This window comes from Hirsutella rhossiliensis, assembly GCF_020360975.1.
Source record: "Hirsutella rhossiliensis strain HR02 chromosome Unknown scaffold00003, whole genome shotgun sequence".
Lineage (NCBI taxonomy): Eukaryota > Fungi > Ascomycota > Sordariomycetes > Hypocreales > Ophiocordycipitaceae > Hirsutella > Hirsutella rhossiliensis.
Genome location: NW_025408669.1, coordinates 2,189,814 through 2,208,921, shown reverse-complemented (window position 1 = coordinate 2,208,921; position 19,108 = coordinate 2,189,814). Strand labels below are relative to the sequence as shown.

At 42.3% G+C, this 19,108-nt stretch overlaps 1 protein-coding gene across 1 annotated transcript; it reads right to left on the bottom strand.

Moving 5' to 3' along the window:
* Positions 1-8,339: 8,339 nt before the first annotated feature.
* On the bottom strand, positions 8,340-9,050 carry HRG_03187 (uncharacterized protein; the record flags this gene model as incomplete). The annotated part of the gene is made up of 1 exon (XM_044861658.1): positions 8,340-9,050. The coding sequence occupies one exon, from the start codon at positions 9,048-9,050 to the stop codon at positions 8,340-8,342; it is 711 nt and encodes a 236-aa protein (XP_044722684.1).
* Between the last annotated feature and the right edge of the window lie 10,058 nt (positions 9,051-19,108).

The following is a 19,108-nucleotide window of genomic DNA, read 5'->3' as shown; positions in this document are numbered from 1 at the left end:
TGAGCCTTTGCCGAAGGAAGGGAGATCTTTGGTTTGGGCAGACTCCGCGGGGAGCCGTCAAAGGATATATCGACGCAAGAAGACCCAAGTAGATGTGCTAATGACGAAAGACTCCCTGTCACGTATCAGCACAACCGTTGCCTGGCAGGCTAAAGCTACTGCCTAAATGGATAATGAGATTTTATTTGTGCATAAAGAGCTGCACGATTCCGTGCAACCGCCCTTTTGGTTCTTGCTCTTTAGATATTTTGCATTAATTCACTGGTGCTGTCCAGGCTGCTTTGCACGACTGCCGGCGCGATACCTGATGTGGGACACAACATTCTGGCAAATTCTTTTTTTGAAGAGAGCAGATGTGAGGCAAAGTGAGAGATGAGGCAATGAACAACGTGCTTACTATCGCAACGGCTTCGAATGGCATCGCCCAAAGCCGCGTGACAGGGTACTTGCAATGCTAGACAAAGTTGAAAAGATTCCTTTCGAGCATAGACTCACCGTAAGCGCCTCTCCTGGCTACTGTGGTCTGAGTACCTGCTATTTCCATCGACTATTATATCGCTTCGAAAATCGCCATTCTTAGAGAAAGGCGAGAAAATGGGTTTACTCTGTGGATCACGTAACAAGAGATGTGGCTTTGATCATATTTGCATCGCTCTTCTGCTCGCCACTGGCAACCGGTTACTCTGTTCGTGGTTGGAGCATCAAGAGAACCACATTTAGATTCAGTGACGTGACTTTCCCATGGGTCAACTACTTGCTCTCTAGTTGGCTTTGTCTGGTTAGAAACCGGCTCATTCCAATGAACCAGTGTTGCTAATAATATGACAATAAAGTAGTATACTGCAGTATATACAATACAATACGCGATTTCTCATATTGTACCAATACAATATGCTCGCCGTCATATTGTGACGATACAATATAGCGCCTTCCATACTGGCAATATATGGCTTGTATTGTTTGTATTGGTTGGTAGTCATTCGCCTTTCCGTTCCCCAATTCGCGCCAATATGATGACGCGTCAAAAAACACGCGTAAATATAAGCATGTTCTATGTATTGTTTTTCGTCTGGCGGACCTCCAGGACGTAAAAGTTTCCTATTGGCGCACGGAAACGCGTAAATGTATGTATAAATCCAGACCTACAGGGTAGCGGCTCGCCGTCCAAACACTGTTTTCCTCCTCAACCCCGCTTTCCCACCCCAGGACTTACAAGCAATCTCGATGCCTCAACAACGCCTGCCTTTTGTTCAAACATCGCCGCGACGGGATTCGTCAATATCAGACGAATACTCGGAGATTTCCAGCCCACGGTTGCATGATCCAGATGAGACCCAAACCACTGAATGCCAATCGTCGCAACCTCGCACGGCCTCCATAAACCCTTCGGCCAAGCCAAGAACATCATGGGTCTTTTCTCATATGCCAGACGAGGACATAGAGACGAAATACTACAATCAGCGGACCGGAAAGAAGAATGGCGCTGCAAACACTGTGACAAAACGTATTGCTGTTCCGGTGGAACTGCGGCCCCAGCCAAGCACCTTACGGATCCTCCTCCTGACGGTCACGGCCTCCCAAAAGGCGCGCCACGAACTGCCAAAGTCACGAATATACGAACTATTCTCGAGATAGCTCGTGTTACGGCCAAAGAACATCCCCGAAAACGCCGTCGGCTCAACGATCAATCCGGAGACTCGATCGACCCAGACCAGCTCGAAGCTTTATACGTAAGGTTTATTACGTCCTGTTCTCTCCCATTTAGGCTTGTGGAATGCCCAGAATTCCGAGCATTCTTAGCCTACCTCAACGCCGATATCGATACTTGGCTTCCAGATACACACGAGACCATCAAGAAATGGATTATGCGGCAGTACGAAGGTCAGAAGGAGAAGGTCAAGCAGCGCATCCAGTCAGCAAAGTCAAAAATTCATATCAGCTGCGACCTATGGACTTCCCCAACTCTTTGGCCATCTTAGGCGTAGTTGCTCATTACGTTGCAGAAGACAGTCAGTTGGAACACCATGTCTTGGCTTTGAAAGACATCGACAGTGAGCACGACGGATATCACCTGGCAAGGGCAATTTTGAAGTGGTTGATGACTGGGGTTTGCTTCCAACCTTGGATATTTTGTGATGGACAATGCAGGCAATAACGATACAATGATGAGATCTCTTTCCTTGGTAAGTACGGCGCACTGTTTTTCTGACTGGCCCTAACATTTACAGGCCTTCTACGTCGATATGACATTCGATACGATCCCAAATCTCACCGACTCCGCTGCCAAGGTCACATTATCAACCTTGCCGCCAAAGCTTTCCTCTTCGTTACCGATAATGAGAAGCTCAAAGACGACGAACGTGATGGGCATAATGTGACACTAAAAGAGATCGAGGCGTGGCGGAAAAAGGGTCCCCTTGGCAAGCTCCACAACTTCGTGGTTTTCGTCCAAAGTAGTGTTCAGCGTCGCCAAAGTTTCTGGCCATCAGCCATAATCGCAAGCTTGCGCGAGATAATGACACGAGGTGGAGTTCGTGGTACACCATGCTACGAGCGGCCTTGCATCTTAGAGGCGCAGTCGAGGATATTTCAACAAATGGGTGGAAGGAGATTGTGCCGGAGACGAGCTCTCTCCGAGGGTGGGTCATCCTCGAGAAGATCAAGTCTTTCTTGGAGAAGCTTAAAATGACGACAAAGGCCCTTGAGTCATCGTTTGCAACTCTTGACAATGTTCTCTTGGCTATGGACTTCGTATTGGCGCAATTCGAAGCAGGAAAAGAGGCACATATCGACGATCCGATTATGGCACCAATGTATAACTCGGGCTGGGCGAAGATGGATAAGTACTATTGTCTTACTGACGAATCGCCTGCCTACGTCGCTGCGATTGTGCTTCACCCTTCGCATAAATGGCACTACATACACGAAAACTGGAAGAAGGAGTGGGCTGACTCGTCAAAGAAGCTGATGGAGACACTGTGGGATGATTATAAACCTGTGGAGCCGCCTTCTCTATCTGAGGTTCCGTTGACGACCACGAACGAGTTCTTGAATTGGAGAAACAAGCACCTACAACCAGCACTTATCACAGACGAGTACGAGCGATATTGTAAGTCTGAACGGGTTTATGGGTTCACAAGCGCCCTCGCATGGTGGCTGGAGGAAACACAGCAAAAGAACTACCCATACCTGAGCAAAATGGCGGTGGATATACTGTCAATTCCCGCAATGTCTGCTGAGCCCGAAAGACTCTTCTCTGGGGCAAAAATAACCATCACAGACCGTCGAAATCGACTTGGGAGTGATGTAATTCAGGCATTGAGTGCTTGAAGTCATGGTTTGGGATACAGGATTTTCAGGGTGACGATATTTCAGCAACGACGGTTGAATAATGAGGTCACGTGGGATATACGGGATATATTGTTTTACTGGCAATATATTTGGTCACTGGCAATACAATACAATATGGACCAATGGCATATTGCGCAATACAATACGCACCTCTTGACAATACAATAATATTGCGAGGGGTCCATATTGCCAATATACGTATTGTTTATATTATTAGCAACACTGAACTCGACCATGAGTTTCATGTCAACCCTATTGAACATACACAATGCAAGAGGGGCACCGGTCTCAGGTTGCTAAGCTAACAGCCTGTGTGACTGGAGGATCGCTAAGCATTTCGAGCAGTTTGTATTTTCTTTTCGATAGAGCTCTTCGCCGTCTACCTAGGAACACACAAGAACACGTCAATCACAGCGTCTTTGTATCCGTATTTTCATCACTCTGATTGACTACTTTACATCCCATCACTAGTAACGTCTCGTCGTTGTTACGGGGTCAGCACTGTTAGCACAGGTGCTGGGCGTAATTGATGTAAATTGAGCTACAAAGAGTGTAAAGGGGAGACGTGTCTACATCGCTCCCTTTAGGAGTCGTGTCCGTGGCGCTCGCACGTGACTAGTCTGGCCATGCCAGATCTACACATCGGGGCGTAGCCCCACATTAACCCCTACTCCTCTCTGGCGCTGGTGCCCTTTTTCCTGTTCCTGGTCCCCTCTACAACGATCGTAGGGCCGTCGTCTATAGGGTCTGGTGCCGTTACTATCGACGGGGCGTCGCCATTAGTCCTAGCCCGTAGTGGTCCGCGTATTCTCTTGCCCTGTATCTGCAGCTGTGGTTGTATTCCTTCGACTTGCCCCTGGATTTGGGCCGGCTGTGCTTCCGTTGCCACTCGTCGGTGCTGGTATGGTCCATCGTTTTCGAGAGCCGGGCCGTATCTCTGTTCGTACTTATCCAAGGCCGCTGTCTGTTGCATATTGTCTAAAGAGGTCCAGGTCGGGTCTTGCCAACCTTGCCAGCGTACAAGGACTTCCGCCTACGGCCGCGGCCGGTTCTCTTCCACCTAGCGCATAGTATTTCCTCTACTACTTGGTGAGCCTCCCCGTCTACTTGGATAGATGGGGTTGAGCGTCTGTGCGTTGCTGACCAGGCATTGGGTCCGTCCCCGCTCTCCGGAGTTGGTCGACGTGGAACCTATTATAGCAGCCCCTCGGGAGGTCTGCTAGTTCAACCGTGTACGGGTCGAGTACCTTGCTTATCGTATACTTAGCGTGCAGCCAGTCGAACTTCTTCTTAGGTCGCTCTGACGCGTAGTTCCGTAAGTCAAGCCAAACCTTATCGCCTACTTCGAAGCGTTCTGCCGCGTTCCGTCGTCTGTTAGCGAAGCGTTCTTGTTGCTGCGTAGCTGTCGCCATTGATGCTTGGCAGAGGTCCGTAATCTGTTGTAGTTTGGTAACAAATTTCTTTGCCCTGGTTTCTGGCGAATGCTGAGGATACTCTTCCGCATATGCTTCCGTAACGAGGGAACTGGTGACTTCGGCTCATAGCCGTGTATAGCGAAGAATGGGGACATCCCTATAGAGGTATTGACCCGACCGTTTAACGCCATCTGAGCCGCGGGAACCCACTTATCCCAGTCGTTCTGGTTCTGGTTAATCACGGCGCGGAGGTATGCCTGTACTTCTTGGTTCATCCTCTCAGGGCCTCCGTCGGTTTGGGGGTGGTACGCCGTGCTTAGCTGCTGGTCGATCCCCAGTAACTTGCACATGTGCCTCCAAAGCGGCCTACCCAATTCGAGCCCCTATCGCTCGTTATAGCGTCGGGCCACCAGTGGTAGCGGGCGAAGCACCATAGAAAACGCTCTGCACATGCTTCCGCTTCCATCGTTGGCATCGGTTCGAGTATAACTTCCTTACTTAGCCGGTCCTTGATAACCCAGAGGCAGCGGTTACCGTTCGCAAGGGAGGTCCGTAATAAAGTCCATCTGTATCTGGCGGAAGAAGCGGTCCGGTACGGGTAGCGGTCTAAGTAGACCCCTTTATGCTCGCGCCATATCTTCGTACGGCCGCAGACATCGCAGTTACGCAAGAAACGTCGGATATGCTGTTGCATTAGCGGCCAGTAGAAGTCCCTGGATACGGCTTCTATCGTCCCTTCCCGTCCCGGGTGGCCTACTACATGGGAGTCATGAACCTTCTGGATTAAGGAGCCCCGTAATTCGTTTAGCGACTCCTGCTCTAGCGGTGCTGCCTTGGCTGCTGCTTCTGTCGTGATCGGTGCGCCTGGCACCCATAAGCGGCCACGTAGTCGTAGGTGCCCCCGAGGATCAATAAAGCACTCGGCGACTTGTACCTTCAGCTTAAGCTTGGGGTCGAGGACCGAGATCCGTTTCGTACCGCGTTATAAACGCTTGTAAAGACTGGATCCTGGTTTGCCGTTTGCTGCCATAATTGTTGTAGCTCTGGGTCGTGGAAAACCGTGTGTTCTTCTTCGCCTTCTCCCGCTTGAGTCGACGTTACTCCGACGTAGGTACGTAGGGCTGCTTCTGGAATAAGCTGCATATCTCGTGCTTCGTGATCCGCTTCGTTTGGTCGGTCCTGTTCGCGGCGAGAGAGCGCGTCTGGCACCACTGCTTCCCGTCCCGGACGGTACTGGAGCTGGAAGTTAAAACGCGAGAGATATTCAGCCCAACGTGCCTGCCTTTCCGATCTGTTGGCGCGTCATGAAATACTCGAGGTTCTTATGGTCGGTAAGGATAACGAAGTTATCACAGCTTCGTAGCTCGGCTGACCATTGTTCGAGACAACGAATAATAGCGAGCATTTCCTTATCATGGATTGGGTAGTTGCGCTCAGCCGGTGATAGCTTCTGCGAGTGGAACGCTACTGGCTTGCGTTGTCCGTCGACTTCCTGCGTAAGTGTGCCCCAAGCGCCCAGCCGCTACAGTCTGCTTCTACGAAGGTTGGCCTCTCGAAATCCCATTGAGTAAGAATAGGGCGTTCGTAAATAGCGTCTTTAGTGTCTGGAACGCCATATCGTGCTCGTCCGTCCACTTGAACTTAGTCCCCTTTCCTGTTAGTGCTGTTAGGGTGCAGTTATTTCGAGGCTTGCGGTATAAATATCCGGTAGTAGTTAACGAATCCTAGAAAACTGCGCACCCCCTTCTGGGTAACGGGGACTGCCCACTCGACTATTGCTCGTATCTTGTCGGGATCTGCCTGAATGCCAATTCCTGCGTGAATAATGAATCCTAGGTACTTAATCCGCTTGACTCCAAATTCGCATTTCTCCGGGTCTAGGTGTAGTCCATGCTCGGCGAGGCGTTCTAAAACTAACCGTACCTTCCGGAAATGGTCTTCTCTGCTCCCGCTCGAATAGATAAGTATATCGTCCATATAAGCAGAGGCGAACTCGTCGAGGTAGTCTCGTAGGATACCGTTAATATACCGCTGGAAGGTTGCTGGCGCGCCACTTAGCCCGAACGGGGTAACCATCCATTCGAAGAGACCGTACCGGGTGCGGAACGCTGTCTTCCACTCGTCTCCTTCTGCAACCCGTACTTTATGGAACGCTTGTACCACGTCGACCTTAGTGAACCACTTCGCATCTTTTAGGTTGCGAAGTGTGTCCCTATTAGAGGAAGGGGTAACGGTCCGACTTAGTGATTGCGTTCAACGCTCTGTAGTCACAACAGAATCGCAGCCCGCCACCTGGTTTCCTCACAAACAGGACTGGAGCTGCTGCTTCTGAACTGCTTGCACGGATAAATCCTTTATCCACTAGGTCTCGTAAGTCTTCTTAAGAACCAGGAGTTCCTCTCGTGACATACCGTATAGTGCTCCATACGGTAGTGGTAACTGCTGGCCATTCGGGTCCTCCTTGATTCTGATTTCGTGGTCTATGCCTGGCTTATGAGGATTCAGCTTATCAGCTTCCTTCTTCATAAATAGAGGCAGTAAATCGTGGAACCGCTGGGGTATCGTTCGGCGTAGCTCTGCTTCTGACATGGGTTTCTTTGGTGATAACGCCCTTTCGATATCCTTCATGCTGATAGCGAAAATCGCCGTGGCAGCTGCCTCTCTTCCTTCCTGCTTGCGGATCCTTTCAAAGTAACCCACAAAGGTACTGGCTAGTACGTGCTTTGCTTCTTCGAACTCCTTGGCTTTCGCAGAATATTCTCCTTCCCGAGGTGATCTACCCAGTCTTGTGTAGGTTCATGCCATAGTCGTTTCTCGTGGGGCACTGAGTACGACTTTGTGTGGCATAACCAGGGTTTTCCTAGGATTAGGGAATTCCAATCAGGGCACCACGTAGGCACAGATCGTCTGTATGTGGCCGTTGACCTCCATTGATAGCCATACGAGGCCCCTAATCGTTGCTCCTTCCATTGCCCCTGATGCTCCTGTAATAGCTCGCGGTGCTATTTCCACTATAGGAACTTCCAACTTTTCGACGACTTCTTCGTCAACCGCGGCGTAGCACTGGCATCCCTCGTCTACGAGTGAGGAGAAGAGATTGGTCCTATTGATAATGCTTCGAATTATTGTAGGACCAACTTCCATTTTTCCTGAGAACTTCTCTTCTTTGCCACTGCTCCGTTCTTTGGCCTCGAGACCCGTCTTTGTTTCGAGGCTACGCATTGCACGAGAGGGATGGGGTCTCGCTAAGTCCTGACTCTTCCTCACTAGAGTCGTTACCATCATCTTCCAGCAAGGGCATGATCCTAGCGGTGCGGACTTTTACATCCCTCGACCGGCTAGGGTCCTGTCCTGGCGAGTAGGGGCAAGCGGCAATGAAATGGGTGTTGTCGCCGCAGCGGAGACAACGACCCTCGTCACGGCGTTTATTCCGTTCGTCCTCGGATACCCACCTCGCCCGTTGCTTCCGTCCTGACCTGGGCTGGAAGCGAACCGTCTTGCTCGTTCCACTTGACCCCTGGCCGTTCGCCCGTCCTCTCTGACCCTGCCCCTGAGTGCGTGTAACCGTCATTATTACGTCGCCGTCATGGTCGCGTGCGTCACGTGCGTTCTGCTCGGCGGGTAACGTTGCTGACGGTGCCGGGGTGTTGTCGTTACCGGCGACCTGGATGTTGCCGATGCCTGATGCCTGCCCTTGGTCACGTTGCCCGCGGAGCCCTGCTTCCTCTGCAACGCCTTAAACTTCGCGGTGTGCTCGAACGCCCAAGCAATCGGGTGTAGACGTTGGATGTACTCGTTGTAGTCCTTCGGCATGATAACCGGGACTAGTTGCTCACGGAGAGCAGGAGAGATCGAGTTCCGTAGCCATGCGAGCTTGGAAGCATTATCCCAGCTCGCGCCGCCCGCTTTGGTCAATGTTTCCTCGAATTCAGGGAGGAACTTCCCAAACTCTTGGCTGTCTCGTTGAATGAGGGTGCGCAGCCTGTCCTGCGCCCTCTCTGTCTGCTGCACGCTGCCGAACGTCTGGGCTAGGTGCGAGAAGAATTTCCGGGGGTCTGGGTTGCCCTTCGCGCTCTCTTGCCTCCAAAAACCCTCGACTCTCCTCATCATCTGATCCGGCAAGGTCTGCAGGATCTCGTACCACACGACGTTGTTATTGCCGTTTACCTCCTCTTCGTCGGTATTGTACTTAAATACCAGACGGTCGAGGTAGAAGTGGAAGGACTCGGGTTGACCGTTCCACTTCGGCCAAGTCATCGGCTTGCGCTTCTTGCCACGGTCCATTTCCTGGGCTGCTTCCGGCCTCGGTTCGACGGGTAAGATCGCCGGGGTACTGAGCACCCCCGGGCTGGGTGTCAACGGTGGCGCTGCTAGGCCTAGCCGGTGAACATCTTCCGCAGTTCTTCGTCTCCCGCGATCCCAGATAAGATCTGCAGAGCTCTTGCTCCTTCCCTCCATCGGCTCGTTGCGCCGCCGGTCGCGGTGCCCCTGCATAACTACTATTGTCCTCCATCTTGTTCGTCCGTCTCGTCGTCCGATCGATCGTCCGTCTCGTCGTTTAGCCTATCGCCTGTCTTGCTGTCTGTCCTGCTGACTGTCCTGCTGTCTGTCCTGCTGTCTGTCCTGCTGTCTGTCCTGCTGTCTGTCCTGCTGTCTGTCCTTCTGTCTGTCCTGTCTTTTGTTAACTGGTAGCTCAATATGTTACAGGGTCAGCACTGTTAGCACAGGTGCTGGGCGTAATTGATGTAAATTGAGCTACAAAGAGTGTAAAGGGGAGACGTGTCTACATCGCTCCCTTTAGGAGTCGTGTCCGTGGCGCTCGCACGTGACTAGTCTGGCCATGCCAGATCTACACATCGGGGCGTAGCCCCTTACAGTCGTGGGCGGTCGAGGCTGCGAAGTCGAAAGCAGACAGCGCACGCAGGCGGTGGTTTAAAGCAGCTGCAAAAGAGACTCGTAAGCGGAGGGCTTCTAGGAGGCTGCAGCGAGTAGAAATATGTGAATAAAAGTGCGGTAGATGGTTGTTAACGCGATATTAGTTAGGGAAGTCGATAATCTGGCTGTAAAGTCGGTCGTTGCAAATTCCCCGTCGACCCCCACCGCCTTCCGCTTTAGGCAAGCCCCTTCCCTTTTTAGCCCGTCGCTGTATACGTGATTGCTATAAGAATACCTATACTCCCTCCCCCCCTCTACTCGATTCTCCTTTTCTTCCTCTCTCTCTCTCTCTCTTACCGTTATCCCTATCGGCCGGCTATATCTAATATATAGCCCCCTCCTTTATCTAACTCTACTCCGCTTATATAACCTCCTTAACTCTTACTCTATAAATTAGCCTACCTAAAGTCCGGCATACCTTAATACCGGCACTCTCTATAATACTATCGCGTCGTTAAATATATTATATTATAACTATGTTTTCTCGTATATCCCTTACCCTATAATTATAAAATAAATACTATTTATATTAGTAATACCTTAGCTTTCTAAGTAAACCGAAAACTAGCTCTAAGAAGTACTTAAAGCTATTAAAAACGGGATACCTTAGCTTTATATTAATCGAAAGTAAGGTATTTTAAGAGGGACCCTCTATATATATCTTAAAGGGGCTCTGCTTATTAAGGAGGCAAAAGAGGTATATTAGAGGCTTAGCTAAGAGCAGGAAAAATACCTTACTAACTAGGTTCTTACCTAGGCCGCCCTTAGGCTACCTCTAACGTATTATTAGGTTAAGGAATTCGCCGGCCGTATCGTTAAGGCCGGCGGCGATACCCGTCCGCTTAAGAAGTAGTAGATTTCGGGCTTTTTAGCCTAGAACCTAGAGATTAATACTATTAAAGGTACCCTCGTAGTATAGTGGTCATATACCTAGGAAGCCTGCTAGCCACAACGCTAGAGTCGGTTCGAATCCGGCCGGGGGCACGATTAATTTTTAGTCGGACCAGCAGACTGCGCCAACCTACTTATTAATTGGCCAATCAGCGCTTCTAGAAGCGCTTATAAATACACCAGCAGTCTAGCCCCGCTGCAAGTAGGCCGGCCCGGACCTCGCCTACCCGGACCTAGCGACGAATTCGTTAGGACCTCCCCCTAACCCCGGTCCGGGCCCCCCGACCAGGAAAACAAAAACCCGGGGCCGATACCAGTAACTCGATAAGTACGGCGCGAAGCCGGTGCGATAACCCGACTACCGGCCCGGCTAAAGGCCGGCATTAATAAAAATAGCCCGCTAAGCCTTACGGCGGAAAAATAAGGCAGAGCCCGGAAAGATATCGTTATAGGATAAGGTCGGAGATAATTATATAATTAACTATTAACCGTTAACTAAAAACGCTCGTACTACCGATTAACGCTATATACCCCGCGTATATAAAGGAGTTACTTTCTAAGGTTACTTTATAGCGGGGCTAATGCGATTCCGACTAACTATAACGATACCTAAGATAGCTAGCGTAAGATTCCTACGTATTGTAACCGCGACCCGGTATAAGGGCGGACTAGCTACGAAAGAGGGGAGGGTTTTCCTCTAGGCACTTTGGTTTTTCCCTCCTATTTAACGTCGAAGTTCTAGATACCTCTAGATAGGTTACTAGTATAATCTTAATAATAATAATACTATTAAAGGTAGATCTCTTAATTCTACTTATATTAACGGTACCTCTATAGCCTATATTAAGGAATAGTTTTAATTACTTAAGCTACCGGCTATATAGGTAATCTTATTAAAGTCCTACTTTAATATAAATAGAATAGGTATCCTTTAAGGCCTTAGCTTTAATAGTCTAGTACTAAGGAGCTTAGAGAAGTAAGAGACTCTTAAAAAGTAGCTAAGATTATATTATTAAACTATAATAGTTAAATATATCTTTATTATAAGCTAGGCCTTAACTCCCTTTATAGTTTTTAAGGGTTAAGACCTTTAATATTAATAGTTTCTTAATAAACTTAATTTTTATAAGATTAAGACTTTATTACTTTCTTAAAGGGCTATATAAGTAATTCTATTATTATTTAATAGCTAAAATAGTTTTTATTCTTTAAATAAAGTACTATAAATAAGGTAATACTCTTTTTATTATTAATAGCTATAAGAGTTATTAGACTAATAATTTTATATATAAATACTTTTAAAATAGTATATATTTTCTTTTCGTATTATTATACTTTTTATATATCCTTTAACTACTTAATACCTTAGTTTTCTTACCTATTAAAGCTATATACTAATATTAAATTAAGAAAATTATATCTTTCGATAATATAGCGCTAATTAATAAGGCTACCTTCCTTTATATTTACTATAAAGCTTAGTAGGCTAGCTTAACTAAAACGAATATTAAGGGAGGTTAATATAGGTTTAGTTTATAGCTAATTAATATAGTAAAGCCCTTATTAAGCTACTTTGTCTTACTATAGCTATTAATACTATTAATACTATTAAAAAGGAAGAATATTAGCCCCTTAGCTAATAATAATGCCCTTAAAACGCCTAAATAATTATAAGAAGTTTACTACTTTATTAAAGGGCTAGAAAATCGCGGTTAAGTTAACTATATAATCTAACTATATTTTAGTAAAGTTAGCCGCGCTCTTAATAATTAAAATAAGTATCGTATAGCTACCTAGCTTTAAATATAATAGCTTAAGTATTAATTATATTATCTATAGCCTCGAAAATAAAAAAAGGTTTTATAAGATCTTAATAGCTAGTTTATAAAGATTAATTAAGTTATTAAAATAAAGTAATAGCTTAAGTATATCCTTAAGCTAGCTACTATTACTATAGCTAATTAAGATATAGATTTTAAAGCTTTATATAATAGCTAGTAGCTTAAATAGCTAGAAAATTATCGCGAAGTATAGCTTAATTTTATAGTTCTTAGAGATATCCTTTAGTATAAGGAACTAAGGCAGCTAAAAAATAGGTTTTAAGGAAGGAGCTAAAAGGAGGTATAAAGAGAAAGGTAAGGGTAAGAGGGGAAGTAAAAGTAGCGATAGCTTCTTATAAAGGTAGCGAGAGATAAGACGGATATACCGGTAATAGCTAGAAAGGAGGGGAAAAACTAGTAAAAAGCTTAGTAGTTAAGAGGATATTAATAGCTTCTTTAAGTAGGATCTTCTTTATTAATTAAGATATTAAATAGGTATAAAGAAGGGCGTTAGATAAAGGAAAGAAAGAGAATTAAGGCAATAAAATAATTACTCCCTTACTATAATTACTACCCTTATAAGAATTAAATATCTCTACCCTACCTATCAAACCCCTTACTTTTAATTTTACTTTTATATATTTTTATATACTTCTTATATCTCTCTTTATAAGAGTTATAAGCTTAGAAGGAATAAAATTCCTATACCTTTTAACTACTATAAAAGGCACCTTTCTTATATCCCTTCTAGCTTCCTTTTACCCCTCTTACTAGAAATGCTAATTTTTAATTAACTTTTCTACCCTTCCCCTATAATAATATTAAAAAACGATTCTTTTACTACCCTTATAGTCTATAAAACGATTTTTATAAAGCCCTAAGATTAAGATAAGTAGGTAAAAGAGCTATAGGCTTATATAGATAGAACTATCTATAATTTAGTCTTCTTTAATAAGTAGGACCCTCTTAAGCCCCCTCTTTACTTTAAGGTAATAGAATTTATAAAGGGAGCTTCCCTTTTTTTTAAGCTAACCTTTATATAGTAAAGAGCTTTTTCTACTACCTTAGGTAACTACGAGAGTTACTATAGGAATACCTTTATAAGATAAAGCTACTAACTACTACTTATATAATAATAACGGAATCTATTAATACTATAAAACTAATTACTCTTTAAAAAAAGAAAACTCTTAGGTAGTAGCTTTTAAAGCTTAAGACCTTAATAGCTCCCTTAAGGGGCTATATAACTAACTATATTAAGAAGACCTATATAGTATACTTAGAAGCCTTTTTTACTAAGAACCTACTAGCTTCTTTATAGCTAGTTAAGTAAGAAGAAATCCTTAAGAAAGCTAACTAATACTTTCTTATAAAAGCTCTTTCTAGCTAGTAGTTATAGGATATATCTTTATTAATAAAGCTTATTAATAACGGTTACTTAACTATCTTTTAAGAAGCTAGCTAGGATCTAAATAAAGAGGCTACTTAAGTATAATAATAAGTAGTTTTATTCCTATATAGCTAGCACTCGACCTAGATAGCTTAACCTACTACCGCTATAGCTACTATAGCCTTTATTACTATAGCCCCCGCTACTACTACTATAGCTATTGCCCCTTTAGCTCCTCCTTTATCGAGAGCCTTAATACTATCTTTAATAGCTACCTTAGTTATAGCCCTAGCTCTAACTCTTACTCTAGGCCCGGCCTTAGTCCCGTTAGTTAGACCGGCTTAACTAGTCCCTTAATATACCTTTTAGTCTATTAGTTAAAAAATTAAGGAACTAGTTAAAATTAAACCTTATTAAAATTAATAATAAAGGGTAAAAAAGGGGGTTTTTAAGTAAACGTTTTAAATTAAGATAAGGATTCCTTAAAAAAATAAAAGACTAAGTAAAATAGCTACCTAGCCTATAAATCCCTAAGCTATTAGTTATTATAATACTAATAGGTCTTTAAGGAAAACTAACCTAAAAGAGTTAAACCCTTTAAAGAGGCTATAAGAAATAGTATAATAGTCTTTTAAAGAAGACCCCTCGTTATAGTAAAAGATAAACGAGATTTAAGTACTAAGAAATAGTAACTAATACTGCTATTATAAATTTAAGGAAAAATCGTTAGTATAGTAAATCTAGCCTTTATCTTCCTTATAGATTAATAAGACCGCTTATTAAGACCCTTTAACTATCCCCTATAAAAATTAGCTATCCTTAACTTTAGTACTTCCCTTAATATCTATAATATACTCTTATAATTCTAGTCCTTTAAGAAAGTATAAAGGGAATACCTTATTACTAAGGAATAGACTATATAGATAAAGGGATATAGAAGGGTAAATTTTATAATAAAATTACTTAATAGGTCTATATAAATTCCTCGATAAAAAAGGGTATCTTTTTACCCTTAATTTTTAATAAGCTTAATTTCCTTTTACTTTCTTTAAAAGGAAGGAATCTTTTAAGATATAATATTTAAGACTTTAAGGCTAGTTTAAAAGAATTAAATAATTAAGCTTATTAAAGAGAAATTCGGTTAATTTATTCTTAAATTCCGACCTATTTATAAGTAGGAATCTCTTAAGAAGTTAGCTTTCCTTACTTAACGGAGGGTAGGTTCTAAGGACCCTCTTTTAGTAGCCTAAAGAGACGGCCTTCTTTAGTATATATAACTTAGTTACCTAGGCCCCCTAGCTTTATATAAGCTAGGCTAATAATAAAGCGTTTAAATTAAGGGCCTAAAGACTATTAAATATAAATACTATAGCTAAGAAAAAACTAAGAGACGAATATTTAGACGAACCCCTTTATAGCTAAACTAGCTATATAAAGAAATTTAGGTTAACTAAACTAATATCTCTAAGGACTAAGAAAGCTTTATTATAGCAATGTTTTTTATAAATGCTTTTTTAAAGATAGTTTTCCTTTATTTCTTATAAACTTACTTAAGTAAGTATAATAGGTTTACCTTTTAAGACTTTATTAACTAAATAAAATCCTACTTTAGCTATAAGGTAGAAAAGATATAGTTTAATAAAGAGCTATTTATAAAGGATATCTTAAATTAGCTTTAAAAAAGGGGTATTTTACCCCTTTTATTAGCACCGAATACCTAGGCTTAGAATAGAGGGGTAGAAAGATTAAGGGGTACTATAATAAAAAGAGCCTATATAATAAGACTTACTATAAAGCTTCCTTATAACCTTTTATAAGGAACGGTGTTCCTACTATAAATAAAGCAGCTATAATATACTCTCCCGATTATATAAGCTAATAAGTAGTATATTAATTATAGACAAAATCCTATCCTATAAAGCAAGAATCGCTCGTTATTTTATATGTTATTATGCATTAAACGGGTTGCCGGTTATCGTATAATCGGGAATCGAAGGAATAGAGCTAGCTTAGAATGCTAGCTAAGACCTCTTAAGAACACCGGCACGACCAACCTCCTTTAAACACGAATATTAGTAGAACTAAGACACTTCTAGTTTTACTCGAGGCATTACGGAATTCCTTAGTCTTAGGGCTATACGGCAGCCTAAATCTAGTCCCGAAAGGTTCTTCCGTTTAGCTATAATTGTCTATATAAGATAGCATGTCCGCTAGTATATAGAAGAAGAACTATTAACTTTAACACCTCTTCTATATACTAATATATTACTAATAAATTCCGTTGAAAATCCTACCTTATACTCCTTCTTCCCCTCTATTATATAGTCTTACGTAATTCCTTAATTTCCTAAAATTCTGCTTTTGCTTATATACCTTAAGAGGTTATAAGCCCGGCTTACTCCTTTTAAGCCGGGAAATTAACTTATACCTTTAAAATTCCTTATTAAAATACTCGATTAAAATTCCTTTCGAAAATCCCCCTAACGACTTCTTCTACCTTCCTACGCTCTTAAACTCCCGTCTAGACTTCTCGATCCCTACGAACGAAATAATACTAAATTTATATAAAATAGGTAGATAGAAAGAATATAAATTCTCTAGACTTAAGGGAAATTTAAATTATACTCTTTAGACTACGAGGATAGAAGCTATCCTTACTAAGGAAAACATCGCTACCTTAGAGTAAGAAAATTATATAAAGACTATAGAAGCTTTATCCTAGATTTTTCTTTAAGTTAAAGATAGCCCCTTAATATAAATTAAGCATTTAATAAATACTAAAGCTATATAGGATAAGCTTATAAAGCTATATAATCCGTCGAATTTCTCGTCGAATTATTTACTTATAAAGCAGCTCTTTAATCTTAGTCCCTTAAGCTTTAATTTAGAGAAATACCTTTATAAGGTAAAAGAAATCTATAAGGATTTAAAATCCTATAATATAGAAATTCTAGAAGTTATCCTTATAGTATAGATTCTTAATTGCCTTAATAAGGAATTTAGAAGCTATATTATAAATATTATATAGAGCCTTAAGTATAATTTTACGGCGTTTACCCTCGAATCCTTAATAGCTAGTCTTTTAAACGAAGCTAAAAGAATAAAGGATATAGATAAATCTTCGGAGAAAGCCTTCTTAATATAAAGGAAGCCTTAGAAATCCTATAGAAATTCTACGGATACTCCTTATTATAAGGAATATAGAAAACTAGGGCATTTTATAGTAAATTACTATAAATTATACCCGAATAAGGCTCCTACTTATTAGGTTTTAAATAAAGAAAAGAAAGATAATAGGACTTAAATTTCTAAGAAGAGAAAATCTTCTTTTTCTTCTTCTTCTAAAAAGAAATCCCCTTCTAGTAGTATTTCTACTACTAATAAAAAAAGGAAGGTATAAGGGAATATATATTATAGTACGATTAGTTAGGTAGTAGAGATAGCTAGAGGTACTACGCTATATATATTATATTCTCCTTATCGTAAGACTAAAGCTTATAAGAAGAGGGATTTTTCCTCTTTAGTCGGGGTAGCGAGTAGTCTATAATATATAAGCGGGGTAAGCACGATTCCCTACTAATACCCTACCGATATATTAGTACTACGTACCTCTTAAGGTATATAAGCAAAAGCGGAATTTTAGGAAATTAAGGAATTACGTAAGACTACGTAATAGATAGGAAGAAGGAGTATAAGGTAGGATTTTCAACGGAATTTATTGGTAGTGTATTAGTGTATAGAAGAGGTGTTAAAGTTAATAATTCTCTATCTATCTACTAGCGGATATGCTGTCTTATATAGACAATTATAGCTAAACGGAAGAACCTTTCGGGACTAGATTTAGGCTGCCGTATAGCCCTAAGACTAAGGAATTCCGTGATACCTTAAGTGAATCTAGAAGTATCTTAGTTCTACTAATATTCGTGTTTAAAGGAGGTTAGTCGTGCCGGTATTCTTAAGAGGTCTTAGCTAGTATTCTAAGCTAGCTCTATTCCTTCGATTCCCGATTATACGATAACCGGCAACCCGTTTAATGCATAATAATATATAAAATAACGAGCGATTCTTACTCTATAAGATAAGATTTTATCTATAATTAATATACTACTTATTAGCTTATATAATCGGGAGAGTATATTATAGCTACTTTATTTATAGTAGGAACACCGTTCCTTATAGTACCTAAGTGCTTTATTAGCCTATACCTCTTAGTAGCGCTCTTATAATTATCTCCCCTCTTATATAGACGTCTTAGCTATATCTTTAATATATATTGCTTTCGCTACGCTATATATATTTAGTTAGGAAGAAAGGTAGTTTCGGTTATATATCGCGCGTATACGCCTATATAAGTATACGTTAGTCTACGCTTTATAACGTTGATAGTTATTATACTAGCGGTTGCCGCCGAGTAACTATTATAGTATTACCTATATATTAGCCGTATAACTATAATATAAAGGGCGTGCGTATATATCTCCTACTTTTTCTATTTTCTTTTCTTCTTTAACTCTTTTACTTATAATTACTATAGAGTTTTATACCTTTTTTTATTAATCCCTTATACCTTTTTATATTACTTTTTATCGACGATTTATTAACGATAATACCTTTTACGCTAAAGAAGATAAAGAACCGCAACGCCGATTTCCTACGCTATATATAGGAGTAAGTAGCGGCGGGTTCGCCCTTAAAGTATAAGCGATCGGCCTAGAAGTCTTATAGCGACGCTAGTTCCCCCTTAGCGAAGAAAGCTAAGAAAGGTATAGGGGAATCCTAGTCCTAAGAGACTTCTAGTCTAGGACCTAACGTTAGCGAGGGTCGTGCCCCCGTTACCCCGCTAAATACCCTAACTCCGACTACTAATAAGCTTACTTTTATAGGCCTAGAAACTTATAAGTCTATTACCCCCGTTAGTAATACTAATACTAGCGAGGAGATCGTGCTTAGGCGCTCTTAAGTAAGTACCGATAACCTAGCTACTCTATCTCGATAGTATTACGACCACGGTCTAGCGAACCGCGGGGACCAGTATATATTACGAGGACACGTAACGTGGGGAGCAAGGAACATTAGACGGACCGATAGGCTAATTAAGTTTAGAGCGACGGGTTACTCTAGCGCTCTAACGCTCTACGGCTAGATCGTAGGATCGCTTTAGCGCCCTAGCGCTCCTAGGCGACGGGATTACTAAGTGCTCTCGGCGATCTAGGGAAGCTCTCGAGATATATAAGGAAGGAACGGAATACTCCTTTAGATAGATAGCTCGATAGCTTTTAATATAGATCTTTATTACGATTCTATCT